The sequence below is a fragment of the Rissa tridactyla genome, chromosome 5 (genome assembly GCF_028500815.1).
Source record: "Rissa tridactyla isolate bRisTri1 chromosome 5, bRisTri1.patW.cur.20221130, whole genome shotgun sequence".
Taxonomy (NCBI): domain Eukaryota; kingdom Metazoa; phylum Chordata; class Aves; order Charadriiformes; family Laridae; genus Rissa; species Rissa tridactyla.
This window is the reverse complement of record NC_071470.1, coordinates 63639633-63657403: the sequence shown is the minus strand read 5'-3', so window position 1 is coordinate 63657403 and position 17771 is coordinate 63639633. Positions and strand designations below refer to the sequence as shown.

At 39.7% G+C, this 17771-nt stretch overlaps 1 protein-coding gene across 6 annotated transcripts in view; it reads right to left on the bottom strand.

Moving 5' to 3' along the window:
• The window catches only part of PTPN13 (protein tyrosine phosphatase non-receptor type 13), a 128478-nt gene that overhangs the window by 17019 nt on the left and 93688 nt on the right, over positions 1 to 17771 (bottom strand). For 5 of the 6 annotated variants that reach the window (XM_054203381.1, XM_054203376.1, XM_054203375.1 and 2 more), the window contains 16 exons: positions 16307 to 16363; positions 14930 to 15022; positions 13485 to 13592; positions 12590 to 12721; positions 11808 to 12274; positions 10697 to 10840; positions 9446 to 9539; positions 8524 to 8609; positions 7266 to 7428; positions 6527 to 6741; positions 6339 to 6437; positions 4504 to 4865; positions 4134 to 4308; positions 2638 to 2796; positions 707 to 878; positions 385 to 595 (listed from right to left, as the gene is read on the bottom strand). In XM_054203381.1, the coding sequence (XP_054059356.1) occupies positions 385 to 595; positions 707 to 878; positions 2638 to 2796; positions 4134 to 4308; positions 4504 to 4865; positions 6339 to 6437; positions 6527 to 6741; positions 7266 to 7428; positions 8524 to 8609; positions 9446 to 9539; positions 10697 to 10840; positions 11808 to 12274; positions 12590 to 12721; positions 13485 to 13592; positions 14930 to 15022; positions 16307 to 16363 (2737 nt within the window). The remainder of the gene's footprint in view (positions 1 to 384; positions 596 to 706; positions 879 to 2637; positions 2797 to 4133; positions 4309 to 4503; positions 4866 to 6338; positions 6438 to 6526; positions 6742 to 7265; positions 7429 to 8523; positions 8610 to 9445; positions 9540 to 10696; positions 10841 to 11807; positions 12275 to 12589; positions 12722 to 13484; positions 13593 to 14929; positions 15023 to 16306; positions 16364 to 17771) is intronic. The other variant, XM_054203378.1, reaches the window with a different exon arrangement.

Genomic DNA, 17771 nt, shown 5'->3' with positions numbered 1-17771 from the left:
CAATTATTTAAGCACAAAACAACATTTTATGTCTTTTCTATGCTGACAGAACCCTCAATAGCAGTTTTTAAAAAAGCAGTAATTGTATTTAAATAACCTGTGTCATATTTTGATAATGGTATTTTGAACACTTGCACTTCATAGCTGGACACAACCTTGCCTTCCCAAGAAACACAAAGCACAGCAAGTACCCTTCTGCTCCACTGAAGCACAAGAACTGTGTATATACAGATCCTTTTTGTGGCATCAGTCCTCAATAACATGCCAGCTAGTACAACTCTGGTGAATTAGTTGTTGTACCAGGATCGTGTTTTACCCATATACTCATACAATCATGTGAAAAAAAACAGGAAGTACAGGGAAGCATTCGCTTCCAAAATATACCTGGTCGCTTTGAGCACCACTTTCGGAAGGTATGTTTCCAACATTCTTTTGGCTTCTCTCAGAGTCATTCCCTGTGTGCTTACTCCATTAATGTAATGGATAATATCTAGTGCACGGAGACTCTCCTCTCTGGCAGCAACCGATTTGGGGAGAATGTCACTAATATACACAACTTGGTAAAGGCTGTCATGACCTCCTGATAACAACAAACCTTTGCAGGAAAAAGGGGAAGGGGAAAAAAAAAAATATAAATCAAGTCTTTCTTTGTAACCAAAGGGAAAAATTTTGCTTTAGAGCAAAAAGTAGTGTACTTCTATGTTACCTAGCTCCTCCTTATGGCACGTTAGTGTAATATCAGGCAGTACATGAGGCAACACTGGCATCTTAGGTAACTCCAAAACTCGCCCCAGCACTAATTTGACAGTCTTTGGGGCAGCACGGAGAAAGTTTACTGCGTCGGTATGACTCATGTTAGTGACATCAATGTCATTAACCTGCGAAAATAAAAGCAAGACATCCCCTTGTTAGGTTCCAAGTAAAACAGTTAGCATTACCGCAGAAATGTTTATTACTGTTCCTATTGTTGACATTTGACATTAAAGGACAAAACAACAGATGCTTCATCGACAGCAGTTGCAGTTCATCATACTTACCCAAGGAGACAGAACACACAAATGTAACTGAACTTTTGCAAGTGAAGAAACAAGTTTACAGTCCAAAGGTCAAAATATTAAACAATCTGAAGAGGTACATTGTTTTACTGTTCCTATTTAAAAAGTCAGAATGCTGTAACAGCATAGGCCAACACCTGAAAGTCAGACTCACAACTCAATCTAATTTGACTTGTATTTGCCTAACTTTATTAAGGTTTAATAGTATTCAGCAGTGCTTCAGTGTCCTGATCTAGTAATGACTCACACACATGCTCCATGCAATGCACTTTGTCACTATTGCTTGGAGTCCCCGTAAGCCTAAATGTAAGTTTTCCATCAGTCAGAAACAAATACTATAAGGGACGGGATGCCATCTGGAGGGACCTGGACAAGCTCGAGAAATGGGCCTGTGTGAAGCTCATGGGGTTCAACAAGGCCAAGTGCAGGGTCCTGCACCTGGGCTGGGGCAACGCCAGGTATCAATACAGGCTGGGGAACAAAGGAATTGAGAGCAGCCTTGCCGAGAAGGACTTGAGGGTATTTGGTGGATGAAAAGCTGGACATGAGCCGGCAATGTGCACCCGCAGCCCAGAAAGCCAACCGTACCCTGAGCTTGCACCAAAAGAAGTGTGGCCAGCAGGTCAAGCGAGGTGATTCTGTCCCTCTACTCCGCTCATGTACTGCATCCAGCTCTGGGGCCCTCAACATAAGAAGGACATGGACCTGCTGGAGCGAGTCCCGAGGAGGGCCACAAAGATGATTAGAGGGCTGGAGCACCTCTCCTATGAGGATGGCTGACAGAGCTGGGATTGTTTAGCCTGGAGAACAGAAAGCTCTGGGGAGACCTTATTGCGGCCTTTCAGTACTTAAAGGGGACTTATAAGAAAGATGGGGACAAGCTTTTTAGAAGGGCCTGGTACGATAGGACAAGGGGTAATGGTTTACAACTAAAAGAGAGAAGGTTTAGACTAGATATAAGGAAGACATTTTTTACAATGGGAGTGGTGAAGCAATGGAACAGGTTGCTCAGAGAGGTGGTAGATGCCCCATCCTTGGAAAAATTCAAGGTCAGAGGTTGGACAGGGCACTGAGCAACCTGATCTAGTTGAAGATGTCCCAGCTCACTGCAGGGTGGCTTTAGATGTCCCTTCCAACCCAAACTATTTTATGATTCTACAATGAACATCTGTACTAGCTGGTATGTACCTGGTAAACTCTTCTACAGCAAATCTCTTAAAATTTACTTCCTAAGAATATGCTAGACATAGATGTATTTGACCAACAACTCCTTCACATATCTGAGCAATCATCTTATTTACTCAATGAATGCTTTTCTCTTTAAACCATTTTTTGCCATCATGAATAGTTGTTGCACACATGCTTAGCTGTGGGACATACCATGAGTTCCTTCAGCAATCTTCTCACATGCTTTTATACTTGTATTTCTTTTGTCTGAATGCTATCAAATTATACCCCTTGAAGGTACATGGCTTTGTTCCTTAACCACATTTAATTTGTCTCACAGAGTTCACTTTTTTTTTTTGACTCAAAGTTGTCCTTTGCATGTAATCCCTGTATCTGAAAACATTAATTCTCTCACTTTTATCAGTCGGTCTCCAGGTCGTAGTCTCCCATCACTTTTGGCAGGATCCTGAACAATGTCATGAATGTAGCAGCCAACGCTATCGTTACCTTTGGTCACTGTAAAACCCAGACTACCCTTTTCTGATTTTGTCATAGTGACTTGGAGCTCTACTTCCTAGGGGAAGAAAATAGCACTTTACAAAACAGACAAACAGAAGCAATTTGAATGCTTTACTGAATTTAAGACAGTTAGACATAGACAACTGATTTACGTATTGGTTTAAGTGGAACACAAGCATGGACAGTACCAATACATGTCTTAGCAGGCTCAGTTTAGCTGCTTGAAGTAAGAACCTCAAATTCAGACACACTACCGTTTCATGTGGAGCTAAGCTTGGGCCAAAGGCCTACGATCTAAACAAAATTGTGAAGGCATACACCAGAACCGACACCTTATTTTACCCTCAACTAGCTGCCACACATAAAAAAAAAGGCTCAGTATTTTTCAGATAAGACAACAATCAGGAATTATTCAACTGATGAAAATAGGTGAGTGCATCTTCCTACAATGTGATACAATACTATAGCTGATCTTGGAACAGAACACATGGACATGTTTTGACTATTTTAATTCGCATGAATTTTGATTTGAAAGATACACATCTGCCTCATTTGCACAGAAACTCACAGAGCACAAGGAAGGTTTGAGAAAAATTTCTGAAGAAGAGACTAAGAAAAGGACAGTTCATTTCTTCTCAAACTGGAGTATGGGCTACAATAACTTTGTAACCTGAAAGACCCTCACAATTGAGACATATCAGAGCTCAATTTTCTTTTTTTTTTTAATCTGTGAATAGATTATGTGACAATATGGAAGCAGAAGTCCCTTCTGATCCACAACAAATTTCTGGGGTGGCAAGAACTTATATCAGAAAAGTCTCAAAAATATGCTGCATTTTACAGCAGAGCAGAAAGTCTTTGGTATTCACAGATATAAACGCAGCAAATAACAGGGTCTCCTAATGCCCCTACTGCCCTGAGTTATCCTCTGATCTCTGAACAACCACACAGAAAACTAACAGGTCAGAAGCAAGGTATCCCCCATTTAAGTTTCCTCTGAGTATATGGTTTAGAGGTAGGTAAATTTTAATGCCAAGTTTTCCGGCCTGAAATGACACATGAAATAGACATATACACATCTACCTATGTACACACAGATGCCTCCACACCCACAGAGGGAAATATATCAACTCCTCAGGAGCCCAGACATAAAACGCCTGCAGGGATTTGTATGAGCAACTGCCGTTCACCGGATACAAATGGCACATGCATGTGTGCCATTCATAAGGCACACGCCCAGGTTAGTGCAAGTATAACCTACAACTATCCCATTTGTAAATTAATATGCCTAACTTCTATCCAGTCACTCCCAACACCATGGCTAAAACAACTTCCAGTTTGCCACAACAGTAGGTACACTTATGCTACTGAAAGACAGGAATAGTAAATTACTGGCTCGTATTCTTCAGCATTTTTTTCCAACTGGCTGAGTAATGAATCCATTCCTTCCAGGTGCGGAGTCAGGTCAGAAGAAGGAGCAGCAAAACAGTCATTTATTAAAATGGATGTGGTAACATCAGGAACAGTTCTACAGGTTGGGATCAATGGCAAATCCAGTGGCAGATTACTAAAGATAAATAAGCAAAAAACAAGGATCAGCTTGTACAATGTGGATGTCAACCATAAATGAATATATGGATCAATATTGACTTAATGCAGATCTAAAAAGCAAAACAAAACCAGTATTTCTATGAATTGGTCCAATAAACTACTTTTGTAAACACCTTCTGCAATATTACAAGAATCACAATAAACAGCATACCTGTCCTCAAGCTCTGACTTGCTAGAAGCCTCTTGATCAGAATATAAGATGGTGCGAACAGCTTGCTCCTGACCACCTTGTCCCTCATACTGACTATGTGCCTGCGTCATAGCTTCATCTGAAGTTTGGTGTAGCACAGAACTCCAGCCAAGGCCCACATCTGCTGGTGAGTCTATCACCTCCTCATCACCGCTCCTGCTGCTGTCACTGTAGCTGTCTCTTCTAGAGGGAGATTTTAGCCTTTTCGTGCTCAGATCAGTAGTTTCATTTTCATCTGAGCTGTTGCCCTGATCTGCATTTGATGGACCAGAAACTTCTAAGCTGACATCTGGAAATACTTGTTGGGGTGAATGGATGGGAGTCTAGAGAGAACAAGGACATTTAATTCATCAAACTCCAGTTTTGACGACAAAAGAAAGTTGCAAAAACTGCATAAAATTACCAAAAGCAATTAGTCAGTGGCTCCTTCCATGTAAGCGTTGCCTCAACTGCGTAAACATATCATAGCACAGTTTCACCAAGTTCAACACAACTTGGCCAAGACAAAGTGTGCAAAAAACTTTGAAACATATACTGCTGAAGAACTGCAAATTCATCTAATAAAACCAAATATACTCCTGGTTTTAGCCTTGGAGAGCCTTTAAGCTCTCAGATGCCTTTAAGCTATGCTCAGCAGTCATCTAGGCAATCACCATGAAATGGCTTCCAACCAAAACGCGTTGCTGATGCTTACAGTGCAACTGAAGTCAAATTAATCTCACACAAGAGGGAAACAGGGAAATGATACACTAGATGATACACTAGAAAAACTATGATAGTTTACACCAAATGGAGACTGTTCAGCCAACTCCCACGAGAATGAAGCAGTTTTGCCAATAATCGCATATTCTTGAGAATGATGTCAGCTAGCAGACATATGAAGTTTAAAAGCTTCATTTACACTTTTATGGCCAAATTCTTGTGTTCATGAACACGGTGTTCTGTGATAATGTTATAAACAAAAATGGTCATTTGTTTATTGGTTTTTCCTCTTCTTTCAATGGATGCACTGTTTCATTAAATTTATTACGTACTACAAACAGGTTAATTACAGGACAAACAGGTTAATGATATTATTAGTTTGTTCAGCTACTTATCTCTTACTCTAATTTTAACTTCACTTAGATTTGTATTTGTACGTTTACATTTCTGTCATCAGACTTGAATGGTTTTTATTGTTTGAAAATGGCATTAAAAATAACTGAAATTGAAGACTTGTCTCTGTTAGTTTCGCACTTTCCTGTATTACGGAATAATACCTCTACATTCTCTTTTACTGAAACACATTTAATTTCCACTTCTTCCAAGTATCCTAAAATGGCCTTTTGTTCTTTCAATTTTCTTATTGGAGCATTTAAAAAATATTCTTTGGGACACCTCTAATTTCCAGTACGTAAATACGGCAATCTTTTCCCTGCTTTTACATGCATCAAACCCAGCCCAATTAGTGTTTTGCAAAATATTCTTCACGTACATTACAGAAATATTTCAATTTCTATTTGAGATCAACTTCAAACCATTGGGCTACAAAGAAACTCCGCCACAGTGTAATAAGCCAATCTTCAATGTGTTAAGCCATAAAAAGGAGGGAAAAAAAATTATTAAAGCCCTGCATTCTTTTCACGTTTCCACAAAAAGCTTAGTACACTCCTGAGGGATTTACTGTAAGAATCACGTTTCTGTCAACACCCTCCCCCCATCTTTCCATCTGCATCTTGCATTTAACTAACCAGACTGAAATAAATGAACCTCCAAATAGCAATTAAAAAGAAAAATCATATGCCATACTTCCTTACCAACAAAGAAGGATCAATGTCTGGTAGTATACCAGATGGCGGCCGACAAAGGAGAAGAGAGACTTCTGGAGATGTTCCCCTCAGAGCAGAGATGACTTCCTATGGCCACAGAAGGATTCATTATTAGATGCAGGCCCCCCAAGACTTACAGGACTGCCACAGCATGAGTTTCACCCTAAGATACAAACCTGCTGGGATAAACCCTTTAGTGATGCCCCGTTCACTTTCAGAATGACGTCCCCAATTTCTATCTGCCCACTTTCTGCGGCGGGCTGCCCAGGGAAGAGCTTTTTCACCCTCACAATAGTTGAGCCCAGCTGCTCTGGTGTAAGGTTATCTTCACGGCAGAAACTGAAGCCAAGGCCTGAGCTATTCTTCAACAGCTTCACCTCAAATGTGTTCTCTGCAAAAGAAACAGTAACTTATTATTTCCTACAGCACACTGGCCATGAAAAGAAGTGGCTGGTGCTCTTATTCCAGATATGACAATGCTCGCTCACTCTCTCACAGGGTTCTTCCACTTTACTGAACATAAGCGTAAGGAACAGCAGGACCTGCAGAAGTTCTCATTTATATATGAGTATCTGAACCTCCCCTTGGCACCAGAGACAGTAGCACCCCTTTTACTCCAACCTTGCTATAGCCCTGGCCTGCAAGGCTGGTGAAATTAGGGCAAAAAAAAAAAAAAAGGAACAGTGAGAGAGCAAACAGTTAATAGTAACTAAACAAAGTTACTAAGATGTGAAAAGAATTCTTAAAAACAAATGCAACAGTACAAAAAGGAAGAGATTGCATTAGTGCAGGGGCTCAGTTCCTAACAGATCCTTCTCCTGTCTGTCTTTCTGTTCTACAGAAGATTTGAAGAAAAATACTGTAAAAACTAATGGATGCTTTGAAAGTTCAGACAATTGTCCTATGTGACCTGACCTGCAGTGACAAAGCTGTAATCTTTGGCATTTGTAGTTTTTGTCCCTGGTTTCTCCTGTGGCTCACATTGCCCCATCTGATTTGGAGGCGTGCATTGTGGTGTTACTGGAGCATGAACATTGGCCACCGAAAGCTGACCTTTTTCCAACAGCAGATGCACCACCTAAAGAGATGAAACATTTTCCAGTTAACTAGCAATGGTCATGGACATAGCACAGTCTAGAGTACATGTTTCTTTCTAACTTGTCAGGGTCCTAAGTTTTACAGCAGCAAACTTTATAGACGTCTCCCTCCCCATACATCCTCTATTTGTGTTTTGGATTTAATGTGAGAATAAGGTTGATATCACATATTGTTTTAGTTGGTCCTAAGTAATGCTTACTTTAAGTCAAGGACTTTTTTGTCTTCCCATAGAAGCTGAGAGGGAGCACAGATAGGACAAGCTGGCCAAAGGCATATTCCATACACAGACATCATGCTCAGCATATAAACAGGGGTTGGCTGGTGGGCAGGAATCCACTTTTGCTGCTCTGGATGAGCTGGGCAATCAGTCACTGAGTGGTGAGCAATTTCGTATATTCTTTTACCATTATTATTATTATTTTACCTTCCATTACCATTCTATTAAACTGTCTTTATTTCAATGCAAAAGTTTGTGCTTTCCTCCTGGGGGAGGATGAGGGGGAGTGAGTGAACAGCTGCATGGTCCTAATTGCCAGCTGGGGTTAAACCATGACACTGCAGCAGCTCTGAATGTGTACATTCACTGCTATTTTCAGGTGTGCATGTACTTTCACACATGAAGCAGCCGCCACAAATAGCACTACTAAAGGAGAAAACACCACTGACAGAATCAAGCGCTATCCAAAAAGGCCAAGAGTCAAGTAAAGCTACTGACGCAGCATGGAAATACAGCTGCATATACGGAGGCCCTTATCTCCTCAGTGGTTCAGATTTGGCACCCATCTGAAGCATGCTGCTACAGCTGTTTTCCAACCCGGCCACCTGGGCTTCCTTCCTATGAAGCCTGGGGACAAGGAGAAATCAATTCCATGCAGACCTCTCACCCGCACACAGAGCCAGAATTTCACTAGGGTTGGCAGCGAGACTCGAGGCCCAGGAAGCCAAGAAGTCTAAGAAATCAAACCTAAAGGAACTGGGACATGGGGGAGGATTCCAGTCTTCAGGTTCCTTTACCCCTTTTTGCTCGTGAAGATCTGGTTTACTACAGATAGGAGTAGAACCAGTAGCCACTTACCTGCCCAGTGTTTCTCAGTGTTTCAACAGCTTGTTTATGGGTAGCACCTTCCAAACTAATCCCATTGACGGAGAGCACACGGTCACCTACAAATGATTGATTAATAATTTAAGAAAAAGTAGACAGAACATCATCTATAAGACACATATGAAGCACAGAAAGCTTCAAATCGCCACTAACAGTGACAGTTATTGAAGTAAATTCTCCTTCCCCTCCATATTCTGAGTCAAGAAAAGAACCTTGCAAATAAACTATATGGTTGGACTCAATGATATTAAAGGTATTTTCCAACCTAAATGATCTTATGATTCCATGGAATAACCCCATGTCAAAGCTATTTGATGTCAAACCATCAAAATGATAGCCTGACACAAAGCTCGGACTCTTTAATAAAGACAAATCTTAGTCTACAGGGGGAATTCTCACTTCAGTAAAGAATGTGGCCTGGCTTACAAACAAGAAAAGCCGTAATAACTACAGTGATTTTCTGTATTGGCTCAGCATGCCAAGCAAGAAGGCTACAAATAATACAAAGGCCTCTCTCTCCGCGGCTGGAACAGAGACGTATTCTCCATTAACACAGGCTGCATTAGAAAAAAAAAAAATATAGAAGTCCTGCAGCCTACCTCCTATTTTTCCCCTCCCCATTCTCAGCAGTTTTCTGTTGGTTCTGCAGTTGCTCTACGCTTTTTTTTTTTCTTTTCAATCTTCACCTGCAGAATTAGCCATCAAGGCAATATTTAAAATGACAACTGCAAATGCAGTAGCCTGGAAAAACAGCTCTTCCCAGTGAAAAAGGTACAACGAAAGGAGGCAAACAGAGTTTCTAGCTTCTAGGCCACACAGCATTGTCAACTCCACTACAGACAGTTATCTGCCCTTTTTTCACATTGAGTCCCAACTGAAAGAACTGAAATACTACCTTTTTCTATTCTGCCATCTGCTTCAGCTGCTCCCTTAGGAATAATCGCTTTCACATAAATACCACCATGCCTTATGCTAGTATTTACACCGCCCTAAGTGGAAAGCAAAAACAGGATTTGTTAGTCTTTTTGCAGTTAAAATACTTAGTAATTAAACACAAAGTCACACAAGGAAAACTGTACTCAGGAAGCACTTGGGCTACTGGCATGTAAAGAGAACAGCCAAATTATTAAAACCAAAATGTTACACAAAGCATGTTTTCACAGTCATGCAATTTATTACAAATGAAGTTGGAGTGGGAAGACTGTAAAAACACAATGCATCACAATGCAAATGCACCCAAAACAAAAAAAAATGTCCTTCAGCAGAAACATGTGTGCATTATGCTGGACTTTACATGCTTGCGTGTACATCAAAGCTCAGAGATGTGTGAGAACATAGCATGCCAAAGCAGAAGATGCATAACCGTGCAGTGTCCTACTCCAATGCACCCCCTCTGATGTAACAGGAAACTAAGGAGTGCTGCTTTCTCTCAGCTCATATAAGTTCATAGGTCTAAGTTGAAAAAATCTGCTCAAGCTCAAACGGCATTGTTTTTGGAGGGCCTTAGCCTTTCATCTGGACTAGATGATCTTAAAGGTCCCTTCCAACGTAGACGATTCTACAGTATGGCAGGCCCTAAACATAAACTACCTTCAAAACTTTATATCATGAAGAGATATTAGTCCATTAAAAATACATTTTTGTTTCATTTTGCAAGAAAGCAGTGTCAGCCAGGTCTTATTTGGATTTAAGTAGTTTTTTTGCTTTCTGCCTTTTATCCAGCAGATGGAGAACACTGAACATGGTATATGTGTGTGGAGGTGCATAGATACTCAAGTAACACTACTGCTTCCACTGCCTAAAATGCCAGTAAGGGAAGATCTTACTTCTCCCCTTGTAAATTTGCCACATTATTAGGTAGCAAGGGACAAAGATCATCCTGCTTGTCATACTCACAAAACTGGCGTCTGTGATAAGATTCTATAAGGACTTTGGGGCTCCACCATAAAACAACAAGAGTTACTTAAAGGGCAGATGATAAGAAAAGGGATATAAAGTAAGTATTACTTTTCAGCTTTGGTAAGATTAATCACACATCTGTAAAACTATATAATTAACAGTGACTCCAGAAAATATTTTGCTTCCTTGTAATTTAGCAATTTAATGGGTTGCTGGGAGTAGAGAAAAAGAGAAAACATCTAAAAACCTTGTCAAACAGTACCGTGACACTTATTCCCAAGCCGTTATCTTTTTTGGCTAGTTCAACCTCAAAGATATCTCCAGGTTTAAGAAGCGTTGCAGTAACCTTTTTAGAATTCATTTTGTTTGCTGTATTTGCTGAGGAAGATTCCTTTATTAAAAAAAAGAAAAAGAAACAAACAAGAGAATGATTTGCCATTAGAACAGAAGTTTACAGTTAAGACCCTAAAGGGTGTGGTTTTGAGTAAGATACACTCAAAAGGAGTCCACGTGGCGAAGTACCAAGTAAGACTCATAAGGCTCATTGCTTTAACTCTTCCATTGCTGCCATTGAACAGGTTTAGCACAGAAGTATGCTTGGCTTTCAGCAACTAAGTCTTTAGTGACCATAAAGCGAGTTGCCCACAGAACACAAACTATAGTACTGCAGTATTACAGCAGCCTAGGCTCTGTTTGGATTAATTTGCAGGAGCTGCCACAACTTGATTAAATAACCTCCATCAGTTGAAAAGAGGAATCACTGCAAGTTAGGAATTAATTTGTAGCGCTCGATATTGCGTACTTTCGGAAAGGTGAAGCAGCAAGCTGTCTCTGTTGAGAGCATGGCTCACTGCTGAACTTCACTACACAAGAAGAGTTTTCCATGGATTAGATCAATCCCTAAAGATCCTGTAACCCATTCCAGATGCATCCCTACTACTTTAATCTAGGAAAGACTTAAATGTATCTGCCAGGTAAATAAACTTACCTCTAGGTGGTCACTAGACTATGGTCATGTTAGATAAACACACAAAATTGAAAGGTGATTTTCTACAGAATCAACAAGTGCACTGTATGCTCATCCCAAAACACAATCTGCCTCTAATAAGACATGACCATCTCATGACAATGGAAAGCTGGGAAGTTGTTTCAAGTTACAGGAGTGATTTTCTCCATTTATTTTGAACAAAATCACCAAGCTATTAGAAATTAGCTATTAGCATTTGCGATTAGAAGGATAAGCTGCAGACTAGGCTGTCCTTCCGCCACATCCTTTTACCTCATTCACACCCACAGTCAGCTATTTCGCTACCACTGTTACACACTGATGGGAAATATTCATATGAAATACACTATGCCTTTTTAGCTGGATGTTGCTCCTGACTGCTGGAATAAGTTGCTTCATCCATGTCAGAATCCCCTCGGTCAGAATATTCCACAGACTCGACTACTCCAGGCTTTTGATTTTTCGCTCTGGTACTGTCAGATGAGGATCTTCTCTTCTCATTCATTTTAGAAAGCCCAGACTGGGAATCACTGTAATGCTGAGGATCTTGCTGGGCTCTACCACTTGCACGTTTGCCAAAAAAGTTGGCTGTTTGGCTCTGAGACAGGCTGGCACTCTCTGTTCTGGAATCCTGGGACCTCACACTTCCATCCCGCTTGCCTCCTGACAAACCAGACAAACTCCCTGAAACAGGTCTCTGGTGACCATGTGACCGATTGTGTTCTTCTGAAGAGGACTCTGCCTCGTTGTCCTGCACTGATGACGGCCTCCTTAAATAACCCCTGGTTCCATTACTGATGTATGCAGCATTAGATGATGCTGAAAAACCAGGAGACAAGAGAGTCATCAGTAACTGGTAACATGTTATCTGCAGTATGACATGAATTTCTCAGCTTACAACCATGTAAGGTTTCACCTGTTCATATTATGCAAAACGCTTTCCATTTACAATGCAACCAATGGGTCCTCACCAAAGGTCACCATAAAACACTTATCTCAGTTGATTAGATTAGTAATTTTAAAGAAACACAGAAAGGACTTTACAAAAGGTGTCAGAGAAGGCAGAGTGCTCAAACAACAACTCTTCAATAATAAGGAATAATCTTTAATAATAAGGAATATTTCTCTCTGTACCTTTGGATAGCTTGTCCTTGGGCTGAGAGATAACAAGTGTCACGTCTTCAGGTGCATTCTCCAAAATTTCTAATGCTGCATGGTGGCTGACGCCTTCTAAACTTGTGCTATTTACGGATATTAGTCGGTGTCCTGCACGAAAGGGTTTGTTCAGATACAATATAACATCTACATTTTTATCCATCAGTAAGAATGTCGAGTACGGGTCTGAAAATCTCTACAAAATGCATCGGTTAAAAATTACTAAGATTCAAGTGATGCTGGAATAGGGAACTCTAATCATTAAAAAACCCCAAAACCTAAACAAGCCACAAGAACTGGTTATGAATATTTCCTCTTTTTAAATGTGGCTAACCTTTCCACATTATGATTCCTACTTTCTCTTCTGCTGTAGAAAAACGGATGCAAAAGCAAATATCAAGAAGAAAAATAAGCAATATGCAGTTCAGTTCACGGCACAGACCAAAATGAAAAGAAAAAAACCCAAGCAGATATTAAATAAAATACATTCTCTTCCCCACCCGCCCCCCGCCTCCCCCGCTATAGTAGCCACATGGTTACCTTCACTTTCTCTAAAATTAAAGTATGGATTTGGAGTTTTAAAAAATTGAAATTACAAAGCATCTATAAAGACAAAATAGCAAATAAAGCCCTTTTTATGTAACTTTAAGTTTCTGCTACTTCAAGCTTTATCATTTTTACTTTGATTTGAATGATTTTTGTTTTCGTATAGTTTAACAAAGAAGTATCACCAGATTTCAGAAGTTATCCAGAAGGTAACTGAAGGTCAGCATTTGTAAGGGACTGATGCCCGCAGCCATAGATGGAAATGGTACTACATATGTGTTTGGCATTTTCTTTCATGTATACACCTCTTCTTATTTACACTGTTCACCTGGTTTTAGAGAGCCTTCCAAATCAGCTGGCCCTCCAGGAATAACTGAATGAATAAAAATTCCCAGATCAAGTTTCCCCGTCTTCTCTCCGCCGACTATTTGAAAGCCTATTAAAAAAGGCCCAAAGCAGGCAAAAATGTCAGTGATCACAGTGTAACTTAACAGAATACAAGTCCATATTTCAGATCGGCCAAAAACTTACGTCATTCTAATACATGTAAAGTAAAAGAAGACTATACATCTCAAAGAAGCCTACATGAAAGTAAGCGGTAAAGCTTTTTTGATTAAGCTATATTGCATTCTCTGTTTTCGAGAAAGCATTTCACTTTGCCTAGCTGGCTTCCCAGAAAATTCCAGGAAAAGCTACAGAAGACAACTGCGGCAAGAGAAACACTCGCACAAACAGATGACATTACATGTACATCTGCTGACCAGATGAAATGTATTTTCTCTTACTTCAAAATTTTTTTTCCCCTCCATTGTTAGGTTCACCTAAATGTTTGACCCTGGTCTTAACTGAGTTTTTTTCAACTCCGTGTTTTCTTTTGAAGCTTCTAATCTAGTTCTGCTGATTCTGCCAGGTAAACCTGGGAAGTATGTTCAAGACAAAACAAAAGAAAACGGAAGATACCGGGTCTTCTCTGTTCTAGCTAAAACAGCAAAGTACCACAGATTGCATGGGGAAGAAAGAGAAGAAATGGTGCATTTCAAACAAATTTCTTTCCTTTTTTGGTCAACTCTTAAGTTACTATGCAGGGTAAACACTAAGTACTGTCTTGTAGGCTTTTTCTCCTCTTCAAACATATGCAACAGTCCAATTTTGAATGACAGACAAAACAATGTCCTTAAGGACACTTTAGAGAGCCTCCCTAAAGCACAATACCAACACTAAATTACTCATTACTCATACAGGGAAAAATTATGTGGGCTTATGAAAAAAACTCAGCAGTAGGAGGAGGAATGGAATGCAAATATTTCATCTTCCAGCCTCCTTTAACCTCAAATTTGTGTTCCATCTGATCATATTACAAGAGTAAGAAAAACACTCCACCATTAGCTCATAATGGCTTTATAATGTCTTTTTTTGTTTGTTTAAAGCCTTCAAGCTGCCACAGCTGCAAGGTTTCCGCACAGACAAAAATCTTATACCTGAACACAGAGATAAACCTTAAAAGCCAAATTTTACGATCACTAGTTTACAATAGAAATATTATCCTACACTTACAATATGGAAAAACTAAGAAACAGACTTGCTTAAACATGACTCAACAGAACAGTACCAGGTGCTAACCAAGTAGCATCTTAAACGCCTTCGAAATCCAGCTACTGTCTGCACTGCTTTCCTCATTCCTACAATAAACACTTAAACACAGACCAGAAAACTTTATTTTCTTTTTTGGCATCTAGGAATACACATGACAACAACAATTTTAAAGACACTTACCTAAGCCCAATTGTTCATCCTTTTTCAAGTTCACCAAAGTGATCTCTCTCTCTGGTGAGGCAACTCTGGTTTGTGTTGTTTGCAGAGAGTCACCTGAAAAGCCAACATTTCATGATCAGATACTACCTGAATACTTCCCTTCAGGTGTGCCTTGAAGTTCTATTCCATTAAAAAAGATAACTTCTCTGATAACCTGAAAAGCTGTTCCGAACTAGTGGGTCCAACTTTCATCTTCCAAGCCATGACCAAATATAAAAAGAAACAACAAACCACCACCATTATAACTCAGTCCCATCTTCAGCAGTTAAAACCTTTTATTCCTCCTAAGAAAAGCACTTAGCATAGTCTCTTGGAATCATAACACAACTGAGCCCTAGAATCTTCAAACTTATTAGCCTTAGTTTAGCGAAGTATTTATATCTTTGTTTACATGCCGTGCTCACGTAGACAGGACATAAGCACATTGGTAAAAGTGAAACTGAGGCTCATTATATGAAGTTACTGAAATGTTACTCAGCGAGTTCTCTTAATGGTGGTCCTTCGTTAAAAACAACCAACATTAGAATACCTACTAAAACCCATCTTCTTTATTTCCTCATTTGCTGCTGATCCCCAGGCTGCTGATTCTGCCTCTTCCAAAATTCGAACACCTTCATAATAGATTTATGTTACTCCTGCGGGTTCCCAACAGGTTAAAGTAGACCCAGGCACTTAATAGACAGAAGGTGCATGATTTGGGGGGGGGGGGGCGGGGGGGGCAAAGCCAGTCTCTTGAAACTTCAGGAAACACCAACATACTGTAAGTCTGAACTCATGAATTTGCTGCCTAGAGAAGATACAACTCATTTGGTCTGGAGTGCCTGGCATACTTTTGCCTTAAGTGGAACATGCAATTCCACAACAGCAGAAACCTACAGAGCTCTACACACTGGTACAAGCAGAAAACAGCGGTGCAAGACAGTGCAGCAGACTGCACCACCTGGAGAAGGAGTTCTTCACCCACAAAACCAAGCCAAACCTAAAGAGTAGAAGAACTAAAAAGAAAAGAGTCTTCTTGGGCTCTACAGAACCAGCACCTCACAAGGAAGGGAAATGAGCTTTGACGAGCATGGGATGTTAGGTAGTAGCATCCTTCAAGTCTCAAACTAAACAGACACTATTCATAATTGAAAAACATTACACACAGATGTTAAAATCTTCCCCAAGAAGCAATCCAAAGGAAATATTAGGAGTTGTATTTAGGAAAATGTCCTATCCAACTAACTGGGAGAAGCATTTGATTTAAGAATAGAGAAGAAACAGGACAGAAACAGCACTTGACAAGTGCTTCACAAACCTACTGAATTAATTCTATAGGCGTATTATTTATCAACTTACTGCTCTCTTTTAACAGCGTCTGTGACGGAAGATTTCCTGCAGTATTCATGCTAACACCTGTGACATGAATGGAAATATTACACATTATTATAAATATATTTTTTAATACAAAAGCTACCAAGAAGTATTTCATACTTTACACAGTACAGATGGGCTCATTGACAATATCAGATTATTTATTTTAAAAATGAATAAACATGAAAGTAGTTTTGGATGAGCAAATCCAAATTACTCATGTACTTTGGTTGTAGTTCAAGGTTCAGATTGATGGTTAGCTCACACAGAAGCAAAGAACTAAAGAAAGGACAGAGGTCTGGCCTTTACAACCACTGTTAACTTCAGATAAAATTAACGGATCTTTAAGAAAGAAAGTCAAGACTGAATTTTCTGACAGGATTGGATGAATATGCATATAACCTAATATATGAATTAATCAAATATTAATATAACCAAATAAACCAACACAACAGGAATCTTGTAAGATTTTGTACACTTACAATTAAGTTGCTGCAGTAACAAGCAATTTGAACCAAGTACTTCTATTTGAATTGGTTTACATATAGAATTATATTTTCTTTAGAATGAACAATGCTAAGCAAATATGGCCAGATAAAGAGGATAAAGTAATAAATGTACTAAGTTATGAATGGAAATGAGGTAAGATAATTCGGCTTCTTAGGAAAGTAGTCCTGGCCTTTTCCGAACCTCAGAACCTCTGAACCTTAAAAGTTTCGCCTGGTGAGTTTCATCATGCAAAGAATGTGTGTCTCAGCGCAAGGCAAAGTGATGCAGCAAGACTTTCTGACATACAGCTAAGATCCTTACCAGAACTGCTGCCCAGATTATGGGTAAGCACATGATAACTGCAATTGTAAAGCTAAAAGCATAGGATAAATGGCTGCAACCACTCACTAGAGGAACTGCATGCCTCATCTCACTCTTCAGTAGCTTATGCTCTTGGTACTGAAAAAGCACGGTTCTAAGTCAGCCCCGGTTTCAAGGGCAGTGGGGGTAGATGTGGTAAGCGTTTCTATGTCACGCTTTTTTTTGGGGGGTGTTGTTTTTTTGTTGTTTTTTTTTCCTTTCTTTTTCTTCAGGTTCTTTTGCAAGTTTGTTTATATTGACCCCCATAAACTTAACCTTCTTCCACTTTTTCTGATGTTCCGTGACTAATCAGTATTTTAATATTAAGCAAAAGCAAAGCAAGAAAAGCAAGCTAAGGCTGCAAATGTTCCAGTCATTGTAGTTTCCATTATTATAACAGGGAAACTGATGACACACAGATATTAAAAATTAATGTACAATAGCCCAACATGCGAGTTTAAGTCTATTTAGCTGCTCTGAAACTTTTTTTATGTGAACTCTGTATTTTTAATGCCTAGTAAGACAATTTGTGTGCAATACAATCCTTGCCAAGTAAATGGCTTAAGTACATCTGGCTTAGCTCATTACAAGAGTGTTTTTG